General features: G+C 37.6%; 1 protein-coding gene across 1 annotated transcript; it reads left to right on the top strand.

Moving 5' to 3' along the window:
- Positions 1 to 17588: 17588 nt before the first annotated feature.
- LOC138882703 (serine/threonine-protein phosphatase 7 long form homolog) lies at positions 17589 to 18044 on the top strand. Its single transcript, XM_070163318.1, has one exon. The coding sequence runs from the start codon at positions 17589 to 17591 to the stop codon at positions 18042 to 18044; it is 456 nt and encodes a 151-aa protein (XP_070019419.1).
- Positions 18045 to 21720: the final 3676 nt, after the last annotated feature.

Raw genomic sequence — 21720 nt, 5'->3', positions numbered from 1 at the left:
TCTCTGTTGGTATTTATTGATACATCATATCATCATTTTGGACTGATTTTCATGATTACTAAGTCCCCGCGAGACTGGAGAGATTTATGACTAAGTGAGGCCGAGGGATTGATTGTGAGATATTGATACTATAGCACGTGAGTTGTCCGTGCAGATTTAGATATTTATACTATAGCACGTGAGTTGTCCGTGCAGATTCGGATATTTATATTATAGCACATGAGTTTTTCGTGCGAATCCAGATATTAATATTATAGCACGTGAGTTGTCCGTGCGGATCCAGATATTTATACTATAGCACGTGAGATGTCCGTGTAGTGCGTGAGTTGTCCGTGTAGCACGTGAGTTGTTCGTGTAAATTATAGCACTTGGGCTGAAGGAGCCCCTCCGGTGTATGTACAACCCCCCAGTAACCGCAGGTACCTACTAAGTGTGAGTGTCGAGTGCTAAGAGAGTGGAACGACTGACTGACTGTTGTTCTGAGAGAATGCATTGATTTCATTATTGTTGCATTTCAGCTATCATATATCACGATTTTGGAAATTTCTGAAAGATATTATCTTTTGTTTAGTCGAACTTGACATGAAATTACTATTTGGGCCTTAATTGTTAAATTTGCAAGTGTTCCTACTTCTTATGTTGGAAACTACTGTAATTGGACTTAGCTCTAAATCACGTCACTACTTTTAGTTCTTTATTTAGTATTGTTACTTGTTGAATTGGTTGTACTCATACTAGACCCTGCACCTCGTGTGCAGATCCAGGTGCTTCTGGATACGGCGACTGTTAAATCTTAGGGTGTTATTAGTTGGAAACCATCAAGGTAGTTGTTTTGTGTCCTCTAACCTTGACTCTCTCTTCCTTTCAATTATTTTACTGCTCTAGATTTTCAGACAGTATTTTTCTTTGTCTGACTTTGTTCATTTAGATGCTCATGTACTTGGTGACACCGGGCTTTGGGAGTGTTTTATATCGGTATTAATGGGATTCTTGTATTGACTTTAAATATTATATTTTCAAACTTAGAAAAAAATCTGATTTATTAAGGTTATTGTCTTGCCTAGTATCGAGATAGGCGCCATCAAGACATGTGAAATTTTGGATCGTGACAAGTTGGTATTAGAGCCCTAGGTTACATAGGTTTCACGAGTCATGAGCTAGTGTCTAGTAGAGTCTTGCGGATCGGTATAATGACGTCAATACTTATCTTTGAGAGGCTATATGGCATTTAGGATAAACTTCCCATCTTTCTTTCCTTATTCGTGCGACATTGATTCAGCTTGAAGCGTGCCTCTTTGAATTTGTTTCACTCACTCTTATGCGTATGTGAGTGTTCGGTATTAGTTATGCATCAACAACTTGTGATTCTATGAAGGAGGTATGAGATGTCTTTTCTATGTTTTATTGATGGGACAACCACAACTTAGGCTCGGTAGTTTTGGTTGTGTGAATCTGTACAATTGGACTCATATATTCGGTAGTGTCCCTACGAGTTGAATTTGTGGCTCGATGAACGGCTGGATAACCATATGATGATTATATTGTGACTGTGGAATGTGTTCAGATGGTTTGAAAGTGATGAAAAAAATGTTTGCTTGAAATGTAAAAAGGACTATTGGGTATTTAACTTCTATCTTGATTTGACGTAGAGTCTCGAGTTATGAATGCATTCAAGGATCTTTCACGTGGTGTAATTGTGGAACAAATTAAATTTTTGTGTCTTTTTAATGAGTTCAAACTCATGAAGGTTAAGTGATTATGTAGTAGTTGTGGTAGTAAAAAAGGTCTAGAAAGATGCCAGTTTGAGGCTAAACATGTGGGTTACCACGTGCGAAATAAACTACAGAGGCATGATCTTTATAATGTTGTGTGGAGAATCTTCTTTTCTATCAGTAAGGTAGATGTATTGAGATTTGAATTTAAATTTGTCAAGAAAGTTGACTTGACCGTCACATGAAATGAAGGCGAGCTTAGTAGACGATTTGAGGTACCATATATGTTATGTTGCCTGAGCTTGGGAAAAATTTAGTTAAATCTCACTATGGTGTTATAGCAGTAATTGAATATGGGTATTGTGAATTATTGAGCGTTTTGATCTATGGCTTTGAGCCAAGTGGGGGAGCGTGCTATTGATAAATCAATTTCATAGCTATAGGTTAAATTTATGTTTTGGTCAGAGACATACTTGTGGAACAGTTATGACTGCATAGACTGAGATCGATGATGACTCGAGTAAGGCAATTTACCAAATACAGGATATAATGCACTTATGAAAATATGAAAAATCATGGAAGGATTAAGTTGTTAATCGCGAAGAATGTAGCTCGCATGGAATATGAATTCGACCGGTGGTGTTAAGGCATGGTTACTTTTTTGTGTGTTGTTGTGGTAATGGGGCATGTGTCTTTTGGCCTGTTTGGGCAGTGCAATTCAGGTTTCAGTAGAGTGGTGACTCTCGAGAAGGTTCTAATGGGTCCGAGATTTACATTTGATAATTAAGAATGTATATGGATAGAATCTGAGATTTGCATTAGATTGTGCCGGGACTTGCGTTAATTCTCTATGACTATGGATTCTATATTCCAGTATAAGAAAGGTAAAAGAACAATTTTAAGTCCCATATCTTTTCAGAGTGGGTGTCTCAGTTGTGGTATTTACGAGGGTAATTATAATCTGCTGAGGCTCTATAGATGTTTTGGTGGCAATATTCTTGGATTTGGTAACCTACGTGGCTTGGTCGAGTTAGAGGAATTCAGTCTTGATAGCTTGGTTATGTGCAAATAGATTTCAAAGTGTTCTTGATGGTTTTTACCATGGTTTAAGCCGGATATTTTCTACTGGTGTGAGGAACGTGTTGTGTATTGTGATTCCCTCCTGGAAGGGAGCAGATGGAAGATTTCTAACTAATCGGGTATGTATTCTACTAGTGACTCAGAGGTGATATGAAATTCTCGTACTTTTTGTATAGTGGTCTAATAGAGGCGGTGTGTCTTGTGGGATTGAGAATTGAATGTACAAGGCGGCAATTCAGTTTTGAAGGGAAGGTCATGAATTATGGACAACATGATTAGTTTCAGACATTTAGATGAATGTTATAACAACTCGGTAATTCCTAAGAATGGTGCGCATTTTAGAAGGTGCATAGTGTTTTAACTTATAGATGCTTATTAGTATAGCGGTACCCACCTGGTTGATACACTACTGAAATTCACATTATTGTTATATGGCACTAAAGAATCATAGAAGTATTCCTCACGGGATGATCGTGTATGAGAGATATGTTAGACATTCAGGTGGTGGATTTGGGATCAAATATGGTTATTCGTGTGTTCTATAGATTTGGAGACTAGGAGTTATCTGAGGCAGGTTGTTTCATGACTGTGGACTGTGAAGATGTGGCCAAAGCTATTCAGATGATAATATGTGTTATGGTTAGGTTTGGAGGGCTATTTGTCCATTTGGGGATGACTGGAATTGATTTGGGGGCCCATTGATAGGCCCAATGAGGATGTGTATTCTACACTGAGTCGTATTTGTTGACTCCAAACTACTATTGTTGAGGGATGTGCCATTCGGTTAGAATTTATTTTTATTCGTATCGGATATGTTCTATGTGTTACTCTTCCATGTTACGAAAGGTTGTGATTTGTTGGCTATATTCACACATGGTGCGGTTCTATTTGGGCATTATAGGCAAATTCGAGTGAGATGATGATTGGGGTGTGGAATGGTTGATTGCGCCTTAGTTATGGTCTTTCCGGATTGTGGTATATTGTGTTATTTTCTTCTCCATGTTTATGGTCATGCACTTCGTGTACTTGATGTCAAATTTCATGTGGTTGTTGATTTTGAGCAATGTGGCTTGAGATATTTCATATGGACCAGTGCTTAGATGGGGTCATGCATTGCAGTTGGGTTATGTCGGGAGATGATCCTTTGTGTTAGATTTGTGTGTCTTGGTTTTACTAGGTATGATGGGTTTGTAGCATTTTGGTTGTAGAGGTACTTGTTGAACTTGCAGGATGGTTCTCTCGTTTGAGTCATTTTCCGTGATTGAGCATATTTGGAATGTTGCTTATTGGTGCACTGATTGAACGGGTTACGACTTTAGATTGTATTGATGTGGCATATCACTAGAGTGGTTGTGTTGGATGAGATGAGGTCATTAGACCTAGAATGGATACTACCAGATTTGATTACAGCATGTTGGAAGAATAATTTAGAATTCGGCTTAAATAATTGGCTTTGGTACTTGTTGAACGAGGGAAAGCTCCGTGACTTGTTGATCTGGTAAGTGGTCATGAAATTTTGCGTGTTTCTTTCATTATTGGCAGTGTACGAAGGTTTTGGAATGAGGTATTGTTTGATATGGGGTATAATGCCAGTATCGGGTTTGTTTTTAAGCAGCTACATTGATTAGAAACTATTGCGAGTATGCAGGTTGTGTGTATATCATGTGATTACATCTGGAGTTATGGCTAAGGCTTAATACAACTTGTTAAGACTCATATACAATGTAGATGTGAGATTCGGGTCTTCAAAAGAAATTTTTGGACGTTGGAAATTGGATTCCAAAGTTTATGGGCTAATGCTAAATTAGTAATTTTCAGTTATGTGGTGTCATCAGACCTATATTGAATAGAGAGACGTGGGATCACCCCTAGGTATGCGCGTGATAAGGTGAAATAGTGATTTGAAGGTTTAGGAACAACTCTTGGCACGTTCGAGGACGAACATATGTTTAAGTGGGGGAGAATGTAATGACCCGATTTATCATTTTGAGAATTAGCATTCCGTTAGGTGACTTAAGGTTTCGAGCAGCTTTGAAATGTGTATTATGACTTGCGAGGGTGGTCAAATTTGGGTTTCGGATGATTCGGGATTTAATTGAAAGAACAATTCTTGTTTTGGAAGCTTAAGTTGAAGAAATTGATTGGATGGTGAATTATGTGTAAACGACCCTGAAATGGAATTCTGATGCTTCCAATAGCTCTGTATGGTGATTTAAGACTTAGCAGTGTGTCCAAATATTTATTTTGAGCTCCATAGCTAAAATAGGCTTGAAATATTGAAAATAGGAAATTTAATTTTGACCGGGGAGTTGACTTTTTGATATCGGAATCAAAATCAAATTTTGGAAATTGGAACATCTCCATTATGTCATTCATGATTTGTGTGCAAAATTGGAGGTCAATCAGAATTGATTTGATATGTTTCGACATCGAATGTAGGATTTGGAATTTGTTAGTTTTCAATAGGCTTGAATTGGGGTGCGATTTATGTTTTATTGTTGTTTAATGTAATTTGAGGCATCGCTTAAGTTCGTGTCATATTATGGGACTTTTTAGTATAGTTGGTTGGGGTCTCATGGGGCTCGGATGAGTTATGGAAGAGTTTTTGGAAGAGTTTGGTGTTTTGAGCATAAGTATGTAATGATCCAAAGGTCCATATTTAGTTCTAGAGATCGAAATCCTATTTTGAGACTTCTGGAATTTTGATAATGAATAATAGGAATGATTTGAAAAGTTTGGTCTAATTTCATCAAGTCGCGATTGGGTTTTTAGAACGAAACATTAGTTAATTGTTTAACGAGCGAAATTGGTATCACATTGAGCAAATGGGCTCCGAATTGAGTTTCGATTGAAGGACTAGGTTCGTATTATTATTTGTGACTCATAGGAATAAGAATCATCGAATTCCAAGTTTGTATGATGGAGTTAGAGCTCTTTAGGTGAAAAGAATAACTGCTGATGCAAGCAAGTTCTGGTGTGGACTTTTAGTGACGGAAAATGGACTTTAAGTGACGGATGGGCAGAAATTTAAAGATAAAAAATGGTCGTTTCCTTCATTTCGTTTGGGAATTTTGGAGCTCGATTCTTGGGTGATTTTGTGGATTTCTTCGTGACTTCGACTTGGGTAAGTGTCTTATGTCCAAAGGTGATTTTATTTCATAAATCCATTGTTATATTCATCATTTATTTCGATTTTAAATAGAAGAAATCAAGATTTTTGCAAAACTTTTCAAGAATGAAAATTTTAGATTAGGAGGTCGAGTTGTTATTGAAATTTGATAAAATTGGTATGGTTGGACTCGTAATTGAATGGATTGTCGGATTTTGTGAGTTTCGTCGGATTCTGTGAGTTTCGTCGGATTTTGATACGTGGGCCCTAAGGGCAATTTTTTAGTTAAATTTCGGATTTTGTTGGAAAATTTGTATTTACATATGGAATTAATTCCTATAATTAGTATTGATTGAATTGAATAAACCGTGTCTGGCATCAATACTATAAAGAACCAGGTGACCACTAGCTGAACCAATTGAAATTTTTTAACTACCCAATTTGGAATAATTTTATTAATTGGGACCTCTTCTTTCCTTTTATTATATGGTACACTTGGATAAATAGAAACAATAATAACCAAAATAACACGACTACTCCCATCAATGGTGAATTTATTATTCAAAAGTCTACTGAATATAAACTCCTCACCGATAAAAGTATGTACACTCCTCCAAAAATCCACATCAAAATTGCATGGCAAAAACTACCAAAAGGATGGTCTAAACTTAATGTTGATGCTTGTTTTGATAGTGTTACACAAAATGTGGATTGGGAGGTATTTTCGGGGATGCCAAAGGACACTGGATTGTGGGCTTTGGTAAACAATCATATGCAGGCAGATCACTAGAAGCGGAGATAAAATCTCTACTAGAGGGACTCAAAATGGCTAAGGAATGAAGAATGTACCCGCTTGTAATAGAGACAGATTCTGTGGAGGCTATCCAATCCATCCTACAGGGCAATAGGTTATATGACGATATTGTCAATGAATGCAGGTGGTTAATGCACCAACAGAAGGAGATAATCTTCCAGCACACATTCAGGTAAAGGAATAGTGTAGCTCATCACATGGCAAAAAGGCTAAGGATCAATTGGAAGGCAAGAAGACTTTTGTTGAAGCTCCACCTTATGTAAAATGTTTTGTGGAAAAGGACCTACTAAAACAATATATTTTTGAGAAATTTCTATCTTATGATGCTTGTAACACTCTAGCAAGCCTAGGTAATCAAATTTCCTTAGAGACACCAAGTATGCGTACAATGTACTGAACCCTACTTAATTACTAATATATATATTTCCTGTTTGCTCAAAAAAAAATTAACCAGGGCTAGATTTGAGGCATCTGGAGGTCGATACGAGAGGAAAAGACATAGCAGAATAAAGAATTACACAGTTCGAGGTAAGTAACAGTTCTAAATTTGGTTATGAGGGTATGGAATCCAGGATTTTGTGTTATGTGATTGGTTTTAAGGTGAATACTCAACTGATAACTGTTGTTATAAGCAAACTCCGCGAGTGACAGAAACTGGTCCCATGAACCCCCAAAATCAATGACACAAGCGTGTAACATGTCCTCTAATACCTGAATAGTGTGCTCGGACTGTTCGTCCATCTGAGGGTGAAATGCCGTTCTAAACTCAAACTGAGTGCCCAACTCTCGCTACACGACTCTACAAAACTGCGATGTAAACTGTGTGCCTCGGTCCGAAATGATAGAAACTGGCGCTCCATGAAGGCAAACAATCTCTCTTATGTAAATCTCAGCCAACCGATCTGATGAATAGGTAGTACTCAAAAGAATGAAGTGCACGGACTTAGTCAGCCGATCTACAATCACCCAAATAGCATCGAAGTTTCTCGAAGTCCGTGGGAGCCCAACTACGAAATCCATGGTGACCCGCTCCCACTTCCACTCTGGAATCTCTATCTGCTAAAGCAAGCCACCCGGCCTCTGATGCTAATATTTCACCTGCTGACAGCTGAGATACCGAGCTACAAACTCTACTATATCTTTCTTCATTCTCCTCCACCAATAGTGATGTCTCAAATCCTGATACATATTCGCGGCACCTAGATGGATGGAATACCGCGAACTATGGGCCTCCTCTAGAATCAACTCCCGTAGCCCATCAACATTGGGCACACATATCCGGCCCTGCACCCTCAATACCGCATCATCTCCAATAGTCACATCTCTGACATCATCATGTAGAACATTGTACTCGAGGACAAGCAAATGAGGATCATCATACTGGCATTCTCTGATACGATCAAAAAAAGAAGACAAAGAAACCACACAAGCTATGACCCGACTGGGCTCCGAAATATCCAATCTCACAAATCGATTGGCCAAGTCCTGAATATCAACTTCAAGGGGTCTCTCACCAACAGGAAGGAATTCAAAACTACCCAAACTCGCTGCCTTGCTACTCAAGGCATCGACCATCATATTGGCCTCTCCCGGATAGTACAAAATACTAATATCATAGTCCTTTAGCATCTCCAACCATCTCTGCTGCCTCAAATTTAGATCCTTCTTTTTGAACAGGTGCTGGAGGCTACGATGATCAGTAAAAATCTCACAAGACACACCATAGAGATAATGCCTCCAAATTTTCAACGTCTGAACAATGGCATCCAACTCTAAATCATGAATATGGTAGTTATCTCATGGGGCTTCAACTGACGAGAACCACAAGCAATCACTTTACCCTTCTACATCAAAACACACCCAATACCGATCCGAGAAGCATCACAATATACTTAATATGATCCTAAAGCTAATGGCAAAACTAACATTGGAGTTGTGGTCAAGGCAGTCTTGAGTGTCTGAAAGCTTGTCTCACACTCATCCGACCACCTGAAAGGAGCACCCTTTTGGGTCAATTTGGTCAAAGGCGATGCAATGGAAGAGAAACCCTGAACAAACCGACGGTAATAACCCGCCAAACCAAGAAAGCTACGAATCTCTACGGCTGACGTCAGTCTGGGCCAACTCCGGACTGCCTCTATCTTCTTCAGATCAACCTAAATACCTTCACTGGACACCATGTGCCCCAAGAACGCCACTGAACTAAGCCAAAACTCACACTTAGAGAACTTATCATAAAGTTTCTCCTCCCTCAACCGTTCCACCACAATCCGCAAATATTGGGCATGCTCCTCCTAGCTACAAGAGTACACCAGGATATCATCAATAAATACAATAACAAACGAGTCGAGATAAGGCTGGAACACACTGTTCATCAAATGCATGAACGCTGCTGGGGAATTGGTCAGTCTAAAAGACATCACAAGGAACTCATAATGACCATATTGGGTCCTTAAAGCCGTCTTAAGAATGTCTAAATCCCTAATCTTCAACTGGTGATATCCTTACCTGAGATCAATCTTAGAGAACACCCTTTCTACCTGAAGCTGGTCAAATAAATCATCAATGCACGGCAAGGGATACTTGTTCTTGATATTGACTTTGTTCAACTGCCACTAACCAATGCACATTCTTATAGTGCCATTGCCACGTCCCAAACTAGCCCCTAGACGTGACTGGCACCCAGCTAACACCACATGCCAGGCTAACCATACTTTCTTACCTTAGCCATTAATTTGCAGCATTTGATTAATTAAATGAGTACCCAAATAATATGATAACTATTACGAACAATTAATATCTCAAAATATTAGATTAAAACTCTAGCCCAAATCTCACACTAGACGATGGAGCATCTAAGAGAATTACAAAAGGCTTCATATGAATAAATGATAAAAGGCACTTTGGGCAGCCTCCACGAACAATGCGGCGGCTCACCTCAATAACTAAATCAACTCTAGCGAACTCGTTAGCTACTAGCTTCGTCTTCACCAATAGTATCTGCAAAGACATGCAGGTAAGGAGTGAGTTATACGTAAATATAACCCAGTAAGATCATCGACCCGCCACTCTGAATACCTCTGGAACAAGTGTTAGAAAAAGCAAACACACAATGAGCACACAAATAATATGCACAGAAATTCTTTTATCATATAATTACTCTATAAGGTCCAAATAATTATTCAACAAAAATACTACATATATCTCAAAACAATCTACACTAAGGACTTGTCATTAACGACAGTGTAGGAAATTAACCAAACACCCCAACGAGTCCATGGTAGCATGCACAATGCCCCAACTCTATTATGACGGCAAACACATTGCCCCAGATCTATCAGGGCGGCATACACAATGCCGCAAATATATAGCGGCGGCACACACAATGCCCCAAATATATAGCGGCGGCATACACAATGCCCCAAATATATCACGGCGGCATACACAATGCCCCAAATATATAGCGGCGGCATACACAATGCCCCAAATCTATAACGGCGGCGAAGAAATAATTTATAACGCTCCAACGCCATAGCACAAGGCTACGCCACACCACACCTACACTACAAATCACTTATTAAATAATTTTAGCCTTTTACAAAATAATATATTTCTGCGGCTGGTCAAAGACCACCGATTCTGCCAAGCACACGCTCGTTCCAACACATGGACCAGGCAGAAAAAAATATACTTCCAAAACGGATTTCAGAAAAGCAAGTATCAAAGCTTAAAGTCTCACTTACCTCACTAACGGGAAGTTTCCCGATTTTGCAATGCCTAGAACACCAACCAAATGACCTCCAACGACCTCAATCTATTCAAAATATTGAATAACAAGTCCTAATTAGTCTAGGTGAATAATTTTCATAATCTTAGGACAAGTCAAAATCAAAGTGAACCCCCGGTCCAATTACTAAAAATATGTACAAATTAGCAAACGCAGAACATGAATGCCGCAGCAATGCAACTGTAGAATGCGTTACAATGCCTTAATTTACCCAATCTCATTATAAACCATTCTAATCATTGAATCATCATTACTTTATCTATAAATTATGGGCTAATCATTAATTAATCACTGAAAGTCCAATTTGGTGCCGTAAAAATCTAGACTTTGTAGCAGTAGAAGTCAGTAATTCTTTTCCCTGGAAACTATACAACGAAACATATCCTTAATCCCTTAATTATTACTTAACAAAATTCTATTCAAAAAGCTTACCAAAATCACTACACATACCTGAAGCCTACAAGTCTATTCCCTTCCTTGGCTTCGTTAGTGGTGACACCACAAGTTGAGCTCGTTTACGCTGCCGCGTCAGTTTTCTTCTGACACGTGCCCTTTCACAATAGGGCTAGGCCCACCAGAAAATTTACTTGCACACTATTGTATACAATTATAGGAGTAGTAAGTTTCCTCAACTAGCTTAATATTTAACTCAATAACTATAAATAAAAATTGATTCTCTAGTTTCACAATTAATAAGTATTTAAAAAAAATTGGATTATTACATTCTCCCCCACTTAAAAAGAACATTCGTCCTCGAATGTTAAGCGAGCTATACCCTAGAAAAGAGAGGTATGAATACTTTGTCGTTATACTCATCTTATCTTTTCATACTTACCCTACATACGCTTTTTGTAACTCGTTTGGAAACTTATTAACAACTACAAATATCCTCAAGGTTAGAATCTCTACTCTACTGCCTTAAAAATCATAGATAGATATGTTGAACACTTTCTATTCATCTTGTGTAAAACCTTCGTATAAGGAACTTTCTCACCCATGTCAATCGTGAATACTCTTCCATGTTATTCTAAGACCATAGGAATAACAAACTTAATATCCTTTACCTGACAATTGTGCATCACATAGCGTGATACTAATCATTCCATGCACATAATAACATTAAAGTCAGATATCGGCAACACTAGTAGGGTATCACACATCCTCTATATACTCTATCCACAAATATAGTCTTTTTACGAGGATTGTCACCACGTATGACACATTAGGAGTACTAAATATGATAAAACTAGTCAATTCATGCACAAGTTCACTTAAATGTCAACAATACAAACCATAACAAATTCGCAACCATCCCTATGTCGTAACTGTGGTCCCACATGTCTGATAAATATAATCAATAATAGTAGGCTCCCCCACTTGGGTAAAATTATACTTTTTCAATTATTGCATCACCTCGTCAATATTCAAACTTTCTCAACTCATGTAATACAAGATATAACAACATGACAATTGTCAGGATAAAACACTACATTCGATAACATTTGTTAATTCTTTTCAAGTATTTCAACTCTTTAAATTGTCTATCTCTCTTGTATATGGTACATGACAGTCTCCATACTATACGTTCTACCCTTATTTTAATAGCTAATCATGCCACTACTCGCTAAGTTTCATACTCACTCTTTTGCTATATTGGTGCATTAAGCGTTATACTTATATCTTACTTTCTCTCATAGATTGGAATTCATTAACGGACCCCAAGTATAATATGTTGTACCTTTTACATCACCTAGTGCCACAATCAAGGTCATACTCAATGCACTTAAATTAGAATAGTCATGCCCCAAATACACTTATAACAGTACCATCACGATATCACTAGTAATCAAATCACTTCAAAAGAGATTAAGCTTAGACCCATATAAGCATCTTTCTCAGAATATCTTTCATGCTAAGCCTTACAGTCTAGATGTGTTTAAGACATTGTTACTTTATACTTTATACTTCTACGTCCAATTCTTTTCTTATCCAAATCAAACTCATAACATGGAGTTGTATCCACAACTTCAAATATTGAATATGTCGCTCTCAGGAAAAATCAAATCCTTAGATCACTTTACAATTCACACAAATTTCCAACATTAAAAAATTTGACTAACTCTCAAACCTCTTATTTTTTTTAAAAAAATTTGGCACACGTTCCTTGGAAAATAGAGTTATCCCAAAATTTAAAACAAATAAAATATCAACTATCACCAATGCACGTAATATTTCATGTACTCAAGGCCACTCTCAATTGCTCATAGATTGTTAGAAACTTCCATATCTACGGTGTCGTCTAATAGACGAGGATACACGCGGCCTAGCCAATTACTAAAGGGACATACTAGGAATAAACTCGATTTAGCTTAACGCACGAATGAGGAATGAAAGAAGTGAAAACATCCTAAATGCTTAGTAGCCTTAAGATCATAAGTATGGGCGCCTACATACCTATGAGCAAGACTCTACTAGACACTTCTCCATGACCCGTGACTTAAAGTCTAAGCTCTGATATCAACTTTGTCACGTCCCAAACTACCCCCTAGACGTGACTGGCACCCAACTAACACCACCTGTCGGGCGAACTATACTTTCTTACCTTAGCCATTAATTTGCAGCATTTGATTAATTAAATGAGTACCCAAATAATCTGATAACTATTATGAACAATTAATATCTCAAAATATTAGATTAAAACTCTAGCCCAAATCCAACACTAGACCATGGAGCATCTAATAGAATTACAAAGGCCGCATATGAATAAATGATAAAAGACTCTTTGGGCATCCTCCACGAACAATGCGGCGGCTCACCTCAATAACTAAATCAACTCTAGCGAACTCGTCGGCTACTAGCTTCGTCTTCACCAATAGTATCTGCATGGACATGCAGGTAAGGAGTGAGTTATACGTAAATATAACCCAGTAAGATCATCGACCCGCCAGTCTGAATACCTCTGGAACAAGTGTTAGAAAATATACACACAATGAGCACACAAATAATACGCACAAAAATTCTTTTATCATATAATTACTCTATAAGGTCCAAATAATTATTCAACAACAATACTACATATATCTCAACACAATCTACACTAAGGACTTGTCATTAACCGCAATGTAGGAAATTAACCAAACACCCCAACGAGTCCACGATAGCATACACAATTCCCCAAATCTATCACGACGGCATATACAATGTCCCAAATATATAGCGGCAGCATACACAATGCCCTAAATATATAGCGGCGGCACATAAAATGCCGCAAATCTATCACGGCGGCATACACAATGCCCCAAATCTGTCACGGCGGCATACACAATGCCCCAAATATATTATGTCAGCGAAGAAATAATTTATAACGCTCCAACGCCATAGCACAAGGCTACGCCCCATCACACCTACACTACAAATCACTTATTAAATAATTTTAGCCTTTTACAAAATAATATATTTCTGCGGCTGGTCAAAGACCACCGATTTTGTCAAGCACACGCTCGTTCCAACACATTGACCAGGCAGAAATAAAATATACTTCCAAAATAGATATTAGAAAAGCAAGCATCAAAACTTAAAGTCTCACTTACCTCACTAACGGGAAGTTCCCCAATTTTGTAATGCCTAGAACACCAACCAAACGACCTCAAATGGCCTCAATCTATTCAAAATATTGAATAACACGTCCTAATTAGTCTAGGTGAATAATTTTTCATAATCTTAGGACAAGTCAAAATCAAAGTGAACCCCCGATCCAATTACTAAAAATCTGAACAAATTAGCAAACGCAGAACATGAATGTCGCAGCAATGCAACTGTAGAATACGTTACAATGCCTTAATTTACCCAATCTTATTAGGGCATCTCCAACCTTTACCCCATTTTTGGTCCCCAAAATGGGGAAATCCCCATTTTGGGGACAACTTACTCCAACCATTCCCCCATCTTTTTCCCCAAACTTTTTTATATTCTTCTAATTCTTCTATGTTATATTATTTTCTTTCATTTCAATTTCATTTTTTAATTTCCATTAAACAAATTCCATCTTTTATTTTTATTAATTTGTAATTTCCATAATTAAAACAATTCCATAAAATTTTAAATAATATAATTTGTAAGCAATATTATAGATTAACTAATAACTCAAATAAAAGTGAAATCATTGCAATAAAAGATTAATTAAATATATATTACATAACGATAAAATTCATTCGAAATACCTGATAAATATTCAACTTCAACCTCTAGTATTCTCCCATAAATGATCTATTAATGCATTACGAAGTGCAAATTGAGCATCTTTGTCCTTAATTCTTCTATGTCGTAATAAAAATTCTTGAAATCGTTGATTTTCATCTACTGTCATTTCTACATAAAAATAAATGCACGAAAATTAATTTATCAAAATTATACACCAAAGTTAAGATATAATATTAATATTATAAAGACATTACATAAACATAATTAGGTATATATATAAAGAGATAAATAAAAAGATTAAATAATAAAATAATAATAATAAAAAAGTGATGAATAGTAATCGGGGAGATGAATAGTGTACCCCCTTATTTGAGGGAACATTATTCATCCCCATTTTGGGGACAAAAATGGGGGAGGGTTGGAGCTAATTTTCCTCAAATATTTCCCTCATTACGAGGATGGGGCAAGGTTGGAGATGACTTTATAAACCATTCTAATCATTGAATCATCATTACTTTATCTATAAATTATGGGCTAATCATTAATTAATCACTGAAAGTCCAATTTGGTGCCGTAAAAATCTAGACTTTGTAGTAGTAGAAGTCAGTAATTCTTTTCCCCAAAAACTATACAACGAAACATATCCTTAATCCCTTAATTATTACTTAACAAAATTATATTCAAAATCCTTACCAAAATCACTACACATACCTGAAGCCTGCAAGTTTATTCCCTTCCTTGGCTTCGTCAATAGTGACGCCACAATTTGAGCTCGTTTACGCTGCCGCGTCAGTTTTCTTCTAAAGTCCTCCATTTTTTTTCTTTTCTTTTTTGTTTTATTCCCAATGATGAAGAGACCTAACACTTATATCCTCTAAGGTCAATCTGACACGTGACCTTTCACAATAGGGCTAGGCCCACCAGAAAATTTACTTGACATTATTGTATACAATTATAGGAGTAGTAGGTTTCCTCAACTAGCTTAATATTTGATGAGTCCTAAACTTTTTGATGGTTTTTTTGCAAAAAAAAGCACGTTTCTAATGTTTAAAAAAATGTTACGTTTCTAAGTAAAACGGAGTACTATACTGCATTTTATTTTAACAGAAATTTGGTCGTTAAAGTAAAACGCAGTATAGTACTGCGTTTTATTTATAATTTTTTTTTACTAATTCACAGTACTATACTGCGAATTGCTTTAATAAAATAAACCCCTTCTTCTTCCTTGGACCACAGAACCAACGACCCCTTCTTCTTTGGATTCTACTGGTCCCCCCCCCCCCCCCCCCCCCCCCCCGCGTAAAAGTAAAAAAAAATTTTGGCACCACCCGTCACCTAAAGAGGAGTGTAGGTCCCACACACAAGACAAGCTTTGGATTCCTTCTTTCGAGTGCGAAAATTCGATTTCAATCAAATTCAAAAAACTTAAATCGAGGTATTTCGATTTTGTTTATTTCGAAACTCATATAGTACATGCATATTTGTATTGTTTAATGTGTTTTCATGTTAATTTGTGTTATATTTATGTTTAAATTTGTATCTTATTTATACCCGGATTGATTTATTAGCTTTGGTACAAAAAATTATTAAAATTTCATAAATTATTTGGATTGTTAAAAAATTAATATTATTTATTTTATTTGTTGTTTATATTTATATTTTATGTTAGTTGTTTTATATGTAATAGTGACCTTTTAGAGTAGTAAAAAAAAAAGCCTTTTAGCGTAGTAAAATGTAGAGTCTTTTAGTGTAGTAAAATATAGCCTTTTAGTGTAGTAAAATATAGAGCCTTTTAGCGTAGTAAAATATAGAGCCTTTTAGCGTAGTAAAATGTAGAACCTTTTAGCGTAGAGTCTATGTAGTTTAAGTATGTAGTAACTGCAAACTCTAATATATATTGTAAAATTAACTCCAATATCGAGTCTGGAACCCATACATAATTATTTAGTCCAATATTAAACATAATTAATTATTTAATTCCTTAAACTAACAAAATTCTAAAAAAGTTGAAATTGACGCGCATAATAATTAAGGATAACTTGGTGCTACCGGGCCTCAAATATCGAGCCTAGAACCCATATATAATTATTCAGTCCAATTCAATAATTTTTAATTTGATTCCTTAAACCAGAAAAATTCTAAAAAAGTTGAAATTGACGCGCATAATAATTAAGGATAACTTGGTGCTACCGGGCCTCAAATATCGAGCCTGGAACCCATACATAATTATTCAGTCCAATTCAATAATTTTTAATTTAATTCCTTAAACTAGCAAAATTCTAAAAATGTTGAAATTGACACGCATAATAATTAAGGATAACTCGGTGCTACCGGGCCTCAAAAATCAAGCTTGGAACCCATACATAATTATTCAGTCCAATATTAAATATAATTAATTATTTAATTTATTAAGCTAACAAAATTCTAAAAATGTTGAAATTGACACACATAATAATTAAGTATAACTTGGTGCTACTGGGCCTCAAATATCGAACCTGGAACCCATACATAATTATTCAGTCCAATTCAATAATTTTTAATTTATATCCTTAAACTAGCAAAATTTTAAAAATGTTGAAATTGACACGCATAATAATTAAGGATAACTCGGTTCTACTGGGCCTGAAAAATCAAGCCTGGAACCCATGCATAATTGTTCAGTCCAATATTAAATATAATTAATTATTTAATTTATTAAGCTCACAAAATTCTAAAAATGTTGAAATTGACACGCGTAATAATTAAGGATAACTTGGTGCAACCGGGCCTCAAATGTCGAGCTTGGAACCCATACATAATTATTCAGTCCAATATTAAATATAATTAATTATTTAATTCCTTAAACTAACACACACAATTAATTTTGTTTAAATTATAGTATACGACATGAACTTTCCTCCGCTTGCGCATCCTGGACCTGCCGAGGATCAGCTACTAGTGTTGCAGGGCGACCATAGGTCCTCCTTTGTATGGGAGGGACAACTATCGATGCAGGCTCTCCGCCCCAGTAGACCTGACGATTTGTGGGAGTTCATCGTGGATCATCCTTTCCATGCCCGCGTAGTCGCACGCCTACATGCTACGGGCTTCTATACGATTTTTGAGCTTGGACGGATGCAGCTTGATTGGTCTCTCATCACGGCCTTGGTAGAGCGGTGGCGACCGGAAACGCACACTTTTCACTTGCCCACTGGAGAGGCCACCATCACGCTGGAGGATGTTCAGGCTTTATACGGGCTACGCGTAGATGGATGGGCCGTGGCACTACCCCAGTACATTAGATCCATGATGCGTGCACAGTTTTTGGATATGATGGGGTATTTCACTGGTTATAGACATTAGGGTGACGCTGGGGGCAGTCGCGTTGCTTTGTCAGCCATTAGAGATCATATGGCTGTTTTGCACCCAGACATTACGGATGAGACGGAGGATATCCATATTGAGAGGTACACGTGGTTGGCGTTGCTCCTGTTTTTCGGTTGTGTCTTGTTCCCAAACACTTCGGGGAGTCTCGTGAGTATGCGCTTTCTCCATCATCTTCAGCAGCTTGATGCTTTACCCCAGTATAGCTAGGGTGCTGCTGTTCTCGCATACCTATATAGGAGCATGTGCCGGTCGAGCATGGGCCCATTGGTGGACATATGTTGTTTTCTACCCCTCCTACATGTGACAACATTTTCGAATACTCTGTTCATTATTCCGAATTCTATATGGTCGAAATGAATCATAAATTTTACATCAACCTTTTATCTTAGGTTTGGGCCTGGCAGCGGATTATGTCGTTGCAACCACATCTACCACCACTTGCGCCCGGTGAGGCTTATCCATTTCTTCCTCTAGCTTCTAGGTGGATTCTCCGCCGTGGGAACTACTGAGGGACCGATGATCATCATAATCTCCCCCTTATTAGGGATGTGCTAGATATGCTGGTGGACAGACAGGTAAATATGTACCTACACTTACTTGTTTTAAATTGAGTTGTGTTGCCATACTCACTTTTATGTTATTATTTGGTAGTTCATTTGGACCCCATAGAGCGACAAGTTGCTAGCTCAGCTGCTCGTTTATTACTCAGTCGATCGACTACTTTGGAGCACCTCCGTCCCGATGATCTTCTTCGATATGGTTGAGTATCATGCCACAGAGCATGTGCTTCGCCAGTTTCACTGTCCCTAGCCTATACTGGGGGAGCTTGGATGGGTGGCTACACACCATCAGCGGGATGACCGTGCCAGGCTGGATGATATATATATATGGGATGGCTAGAGCAGCAGGTCCAAAGTTGGGAGGAGTAGCGAGCTGACCGTATTCCACCAGCACCTACATTTACCCAGGAGGCCACTATTCATATGTATGCATCATGGTACTGCCGTCATACCCGACTGATTATCGGGAACCCCATTCATGTACTTGGCGAGCGCTATAGACCATACGCCGGGAGGCACGAGGCACTGGTATGTTTTTTGGCTTATTAATATCGTATAATTGTGATATAGTGTTATTTAATTAATATTTTAAATGTTTCATAGGCTATTGGGCATCATCACCTCTACCAGTTGGGACAGGAGATGCAGAAGCATACCGACATCCCTGCAGTCGTTGACTATGGCCGACGGGTGGCACAGTTGGCTCGTTAGAACCTGTTTCAGGCGAGAGATGTCGCGAGGTTAGACCACGAGGCTCAGTATACAGCGCCAGAGGACTACCATCGGGGTAGGGGTGTCCCACGAGGTAGGGATAGGGCACGAGGGAGGAGTGCCCCACGAGGTCGCGGGGGATGTCGAGGAGGTGGTACCCAGCAAGGGGGTGTTGAGGCACCTGTCGACCCACCTATTGAGGGACATGATGAGGACTTTGGATTTGAGGCGCTTGGAGATGATCAGTCGGATTATATACCTCGGGTAGATGAGCCTTCCAGAAGCATGCCTTCGTACAACCTTCAGCTATCTCTGCCAGCATCGGATGTCACCCCGTCAGGAGTGTGGAACCTCCTTTTTCCGCCCCCGCGAGGGTACAAGGAGATTTTTCCAATTAAAGGACAATCGAAACGGGATTTATTTATTTATTTCAGAGTCGCCACTTGGGAGATTTAGGGTGTCCCAAGTCACCAATTTTAATCCCGAATCGAGGAAAAGCATGACTCTGTATTACAGTCCGCGAACCAGAAATCCGGATAAGGAATTCTGTTAACCCGGGAGAAGGTGTTAGGCATTCCCGAATTCCGTGGTTCTAGCACGGTCGCTCAACTGTTATATTTGGCTTGATTATCTGATATAATACGTATTATAAACTTATGTGCAAATTTTATCCTTTAGCCACTTTTATTATTATATTTTTTAAAAGAATGTGAACATCGTTTAAAAACATGACTTTGGATTGCGTCACATAAAATGCACCCGCGATCCGGAACGTATTTTTATTCAATGTTTTGGGATTTGGATTTGGGTCGCATAAATGCGCACCCGTGTTTAAGAATGTATTATTATTAAAATCGTGCCTAAAGCGATTAGCGTATTATTATTTATGGGTAAGACTGTGAAGTTCGCTAAGCGGCCGATCCCGAGTTCTAAGTAATTAATACATACATTTTATGAGGGCCCCGCAATCTATACATTTTATTAAGCGAGGCTCGTCTCATTTTATTTTTAAAAGGACAGTCCTAAAATGCCTACATTTTTCTATTGAAATTTGTCTCTACAATATAAAAGAGAAAATATCTTAATTTATTTACATGCTTGAGTTGTTAAAGATGAATTTTGAATATGATTCATAAAATCTGAAAATGATGCAAACAGGACAGTCCGTTGCCACTGCAGGCCCAGGCCCAACGTGTATGACATAAAACTAGACCTGGGTCGTCTTATTCACATGTTATTACCTAGTTACATTATACTAGGCATGCTCTCAGTTTGTCAAATTAAAAAAAACTTAGCAATCTAATTTTAATCCTAGACCATTTACATGCTGAAATTAACCACTATTATTTAACTAAACAATATTTCTACCAAGTTCCTACTAGATGGCCTATTCGTTCGATTTTTGACTCGGCGGAGTTACTACACCATTTATTTATTTTTAGGCGATATATAGATAGTTCATCCGTTAAACTATCGGCGGATGTTCCACTATATGTATTAAATAGCTACATGATTCTGATTTTTGCAAGCTAAATAATTTATACATTCAAATAAACTTCAGAATATAATTAAAGTAAATTTAGAATTCAACTCTTCATTTTCGTATTCATGCTTCCTGTTTCAGTTTACAATAATCAGCGTGTCAATTGTGTACCTGATATTGGAGACAAAAGAAGATGAAGATGAGAATCAGCAGCAGTAATAACAATACAGCACAGCAACAACAGTCCAGCAACAGTTGCAACCCAGGAACAGATCGGTGGAGTAGTAATCCCAAAACAAAAGCTTCAAGCTTTTATGAAACAACAACAATTAATGCTGATTTCAAACAATGAAAGAAAGCAGAAGATTTTTTTTAGTTTTTTTTTATTTGAAAGTTTAAATATTTTTCGGAATTTTTCTTTCTCTCTTAAATATTCAGCTCTTTTTTCTCTCTCTTATTCTCTCTATTCTTCTCTGTTCGTTCTTTTTCTTATTCTCCTCCTAAATCTGATTCAAGACCTCTTATTTATTTTCCATCCCAAACCCTTTAATCCATTAATAAAACCACACTTTCTCCTACCAAATCCATTATCTTCCCACTCATCCCCCACTACATTAAACAAATATATCAACCCAACCCATTACATCTTGTCCCCCATGCCTACCATAAATAATTATCATATTCCCCCCCCCCACTACATTTTGTCTTGTCCCCCATTTATATTAAACAACTATATCAAACCCCACCCTAGTACATTTTGTCCCCCATGCTTAACATAAAGAATTATTCAAAATGTTCAATTACCAAACTACCCCTCTGACCTTATTGCAATTACCATTTTACCCCTGCACATACTGCAATTTACCAAACTACCCCCATCAGCTATAACCAATCAATT

This window comes from Nicotiana sylvestris, chromosome 12, assembly GCF_000393655.2.
Source record: "Nicotiana sylvestris chromosome 12, ASM39365v2, whole genome shotgun sequence".
NCBI classification, from domain to species: domain Eukaryota; kingdom Viridiplantae; phylum Streptophyta; class Magnoliopsida; order Solanales; family Solanaceae; genus Nicotiana; species Nicotiana sylvestris.
Note: the sequence above shows the minus strand (reverse complement) of the source record. Positions and strands in the feature narration are given on the sequence as shown.